General features: G+C 31.2%; 1 protein-coding gene across 1 annotated transcript; it reads right to left on the bottom strand.

Moving 5' to 3' along the window:
• Window positions 1-706: 706 nt before the first annotated feature.
• Window positions 707-1,553, bottom strand: LOC134234923 (uncharacterized; the record flags this gene model as incomplete). The annotated part of the gene is made up of 3 exons (XM_062716971.1): window positions 1,421-1,553; window positions 1,203-1,238; window positions 707-837 (listed from the first exon to the last, which is right to left on the bottom strand). Coding segments are annotated over exons 1-3 (300 nt in total), but the record flags the coding sequence as incomplete, so codon positions are not given.
• Between the last annotated feature and the right edge of the window lie 3,489 nt (window positions 1,554-5,042).

Genomic DNA, 5,042 nt, shown 5'->3' with positions numbered 1-5,042 from the left:
TTACAGATTAAATGAAATTTAAATTAAAGTGTAAAATTTACAGATTAAAGTGTAAATTTTACAGATTAAGTAAAAACAGATTAGAGTGTAAATTTTACAGATTAATGTGTAAAATTTACAGATTAATCTGTAAATTTTACATTTTAAAGTGTAAAATTTACACTTTTAAGTGTAAAATTTACAGATTAAAGTATAAAATTTACACTTTAAAGTGTAAATTTTACAGATTAATGTGTAAAATTTACACTTTAAAGTGTAAATTTTACAGATTAATGTGTAAAATTTACACTTTAAAGTGTAAAATTTACAGATTAAAGTATAAAATTTACAGATTAAAGTGTAAAATTTACAGATTAAGGTGTAAAATTTACAGATTAAAGTGTAAAATTTACAGATTAAAGTATGAAATTTACAGATTAAAGTATGAAATTTACACTTTAAAGTGTAAATTTTACAGATTAATGTGTAAAATTTACACTTTAAAGTGTAAAATTTACAGATTAAAGTGTAAAATTTACAGATTAAAGTGTAAAATTTACAGATTAAAGTGTCAAAATTAAAAAAAAAGTAAAGTGTGCAAGTGGCACTAATACGCTTCCGTACATTGGATAAAGAGTAAAGCTTTCTTCTCAAGTACATACACACAAATAGTTCCATTTTTATAAGATTGGACATGTATAAATGCCTTTATAATAAAGCACCTTACTTGAAGTTGTCCTAAAAACGGTTTTATTTTCTTTCCTATGGTGAGGGTATTGCAGATGTCTTCTATTTTAACAAGGGGTGTTTGGTTTCTCACGAGAGCTCTCATTTGAATTTCCGCTGCAAATCTTTCATCTTAAAGAAACATTTTTAAAAGCGCATTAGAACATGCCACACAAAATAATTAAGGAAATCTTGCACGAAAACCGCTCGGTTGTTACGATCAAAATGCCATTTTGCTTAGAATATTTAGCTTTGAATCAATTGTAATATAAAAAAACCTATCTGATTCATGATACACCAGAAATAATATCCGTACAATTTAGACAGACTTTAATAAACAACTTCAAATATTTAAAAAAAATTCTGCTCATCACATAGTACATGTACTCAGTATTTACTTCAGAGGAGACATATTAACCGAAACATTGATTGATTAAAACTATGATGAAAATCTAAAGATGGAAGTCCATTACAAAAGGATAAATCATTATACTCACCAAGACAAGACAAATTGTCATCATAAAAGGCTCTTTCTGCAAAGTAACAACACACCAGTATAACATAACATTCTAAACTCTGCTTTTTTTGTGGGTTAATAAAATTAAGCATTTGTAACAAACTTACATTTATCAAATCTAATTATATTAAATCAAACAGGAGGATAAATATATTACAAATGTATTACTATTTACAACAAAGTTTCTACAGAACAAACCAGTAAACAAATCGTATACACTTCTCCCATCTGTTGCTGTCGTCTGTGCATCGGCTCCGGCTTTTAATAAGGCCAACGTTACTGAAGGATTTCCATAAACTGAGTTACCATGGGCATTTTTCATTGACGTCATATTTGTTTGGATCTACCCTTAGACAACATTGTTTGAATTTCAGCCTCGGTGTTGTCAAAAAGCATTAAAACTTCTAATGGGTATTTTCCTTTCGCGTTTGGAGCATCCAAGGGTAAATTGTTGTCAAATAAAATGTTTAATATCCTCAAACCTTCCTCTTTCAACCTATAAACTGAAAAAAACGATTTATTTTAAATAATTTACAAAAAAACTATGAAAACACTTTTTGTTTTTGCCCAACCCTTTTTTTATTTTTCAGTTACTGTGCTGGCATTTAGATTTCTGGGCGTTTACTTTTTACTTTTTTTGGGTTACATTCAGCCGCTATTAGCATTATGAATCAATGACGCTGTCTGCCGTGCATTGAGTTCCTAAGAAAAAAAGATTATTCTTTTGCTATTTGACTGTTCACGGTAGCTCAGTCGGTTGAAGTGCTGCTTCGTGATCGGGAGGTCATGAGTTTGAATTTTCGCCGCTACTGACATAAGTCGATAAAAATGGGTAGCATCTGTTCCTTCGCCATGCACTCGGCATTTAAAGTGAAATACATTTGCGGTCCTTCTGATGATACCTTAAAACCAAGGCCGTGTGTCACGGCAGGCGTTGGCACGATAAAGATCCTTTTCTAATGAATGAACCTGAGTGTCATGTAAAGGTTAAAATTTGAAGCCCTCACTGGTGTATGGTGCTGTCTCAACTTGAGTGATAAATTCTCGAAGGGGACGTAAAACACCAATCAATCAATTCAATTTATCATTTACCAGCTTAGTCTAGTAATGTGATTTGGATTCACAGACCTTTGCTTTATCGTAAGTGAATCGCTTAAGGCTCGAAAAACGTATACATGTATTAAGGTTTAGTCACGGTTTTTATATGAAAAACTCTCAAAGATTATAAAAGCTAGCTACGATGGGCATCAGTGCAGTCAAAATTATATAAAGAGGCAATTCTAAACATTCACGTGCGGGTTTCATCGTCTTTAGACAGTTCGCATCTTTTTTTAAAAACTCAAATTCACATAAATGAGCTAAACATAGTTTCACAGTCGATAAACTAGGTTTATCGGTTGTTTACTATAATTTACGGAATGTAAACTATAGTTAACAACTTTAATCTATATTTTACATCTGTAAACAATAGTTAACGCGATAATCTATGTTTCATAACTGTAAATTCTACTTAACACTGAAAACAATCATTTGCGATTGCAAAACATAGATTATCTGATAAATACATTTTCACGATTTGTAAACTATGTTTTCAATTATTAACTCTTTACTATAGTTTACGATTGTAAATTATAGTTTACAGACGTGAATCTATGTTTATCAACAAAATCTATTGTTTGCTTTATTTCTGACATATAAACTTAGATTATCAGTTGTAAACTATAGTTAACAACCATTAAATATAGTTTTACAGATGAAAACTATACTTAACGAACTATACTTAACGATTCGTAAACTATAGTTTACGGTTTGTAAACTATATAGTTTACAGTCGATAAACCTAGTTTATCAATTGTGAAACTAGGTTTATCTCATTTTTGTGAATTTGGCGTGCCATATATATATTTTTTACTAACAGCGTCATTGTATTAAGAAATAACAAAATATAGACTTTTTTAAAAAGACTCTTGATATCTTTGTATAAACATTTTCGAATGATATGCTTCCTCATAAAATTGATTTAATACATTATAGAATGTATTGATAGACATTTGAGGAAAGCAAAGGTAACATACACATTTGAAATAAAGATTGTTTCAAAGTCATTGTCATTTATGGTGTGTTTTATTTTGACTTTGAAGGGATATACTAGTATATCGATTCAAAATAGGAATGAATATGACAACTATTAATTGATAAAAGTCAGCGATATATCTAAACGTCCATTTAAAGACTACAGACGTTCATGCGAAAGTTTTTAAATGTGTAAATTCGACAAAAAAAATGACACGTTTATTAATAATTAACCTAGAATAAAGAATACTAAAAATGGTTCAAACATGGTGTAAAGGCTGTTATAAGTAGCTTAAGGGTGATTTTTGGCATTAAAGACCTACGGATAAAATACTCGCCTACAGATTGCTTCATAGGGCCTGAAATATTGCAGCTATGTAGACGTCATCTTGAGGACCTAGTTTAATGATACTTTAGGATGACTTAAAGACGATCTTTAACCATACTTAAAACATCAATGTTAATTAAGATAGCTCTGAAAAGAAGTTGTCCGTCAATTTTTCTGAACATGTTGTGCTCATAATGTCATTGCAACATCTGTATGTATGCATCCTCTTTGTTCTTGAAAATTGGCATCGGTTGTTTGTGAAAAAAAACTTTAGTCACTTACTTTTCTCCTGGGATCCTTTCATGGTTTTTCTTTTTGACAACCTGCAACACACATCCAGTGGTGTGTTTTTTTTTTCTCCTATATGCGTTATGCTAGCTCCAGCTTTAATAAGCAGGGTGACAATTTCTTCCGCTTCAAATCTTATAAACTTTCGTGAGCAACGAGTCTTCACCTTCTTGTGCTGTGTTTGGATCAGCATTTTTCTTCAACAATAGACTAAAGACTGGTATTATTTCAGCGTTTATTTTAACTTTTTTCTTTTTTGTTTCGCCACTATTGTAAAAGACACCTCCCACATCATGAGGAACAGTGACTAAATCCAGAAAAACGCGTTCCAGGAGACTGGTTCCTTTACTATCGACGCTTTTTAAACATTTCCTGTCTCCAACATAACAGTTAAAAGCTCCTTTTCTCGGGTTTGTCTGTAAAATGAAATTAAACTGTTTTGGACAATTGTTTGAATACTCCGGTATTCAATTATTAATTATTAGGTAAATAAATTGTAGGAATTGCTTATTTTGTACGTATAATATTAATTGTAAAAAGTGATTCAAAATAAGTAAAATAATATTAGAGTTTAATAACATGAAACAAAAACGGAATAATATACCTAATGGGAAACAATGAAAGATAGGCAATTCTCCATCAGCCTCCTTTTTGTTGATGTTGTACCCAGCGTTTAACATTACTTTTGTCATCTCTATGTCATGGGACTCGATAGCATAGAGTAATGTTGATTTCTTTTTATTAGGAAACTGAACATTGATGTCAGCTCCATTGTCGAGGAGACATTTAATTAGGTCCGTTCTTCTTGTTTGTCTTTGAGGACAGCGATAATATGTTCTAAGTGCAATGAGCAATGGCGTTTTCCCTGCGTTGTTTACTTCTTCAACAGAGCTCCCTGCCGCTAATAATTTTTTGGCTAGCGTTAAAGGTGGTTCTCGGACAGATGATTCTGTAAAAATATTTTTTTTTCAAAAACTTATTCCCCGATTGTGACAATCACTTCTGTATCAGGTTAGCTTTACGGCCTGTAAAAATATTTCCCATAGTTCTTTGTCGTTGCAAAAGTCACTATTTAAAATTGGTAGACATTTCCGGGTAGCTGTCGTGTGAGTAACACTTTTTAAAAGGGGG

Source organism: Saccostrea cucullata, unplaced genomic scaffold (genome assembly GCF_032062105.1).
Source record: "Saccostrea cucullata isolate Sc308-1 unplaced genomic scaffold, CSIRO_AGI_Scuc_v1 ctg23630, whole genome shotgun sequence".
Classification (NCBI taxonomy): domain Eukaryota; kingdom Metazoa; phylum Mollusca; class Bivalvia; order Ostreida; family Ostreidae; genus Saccostrea; species Saccostrea cuccullata.
This window is presented reverse-complemented; position numbering and strand designations above follow the sequence as displayed.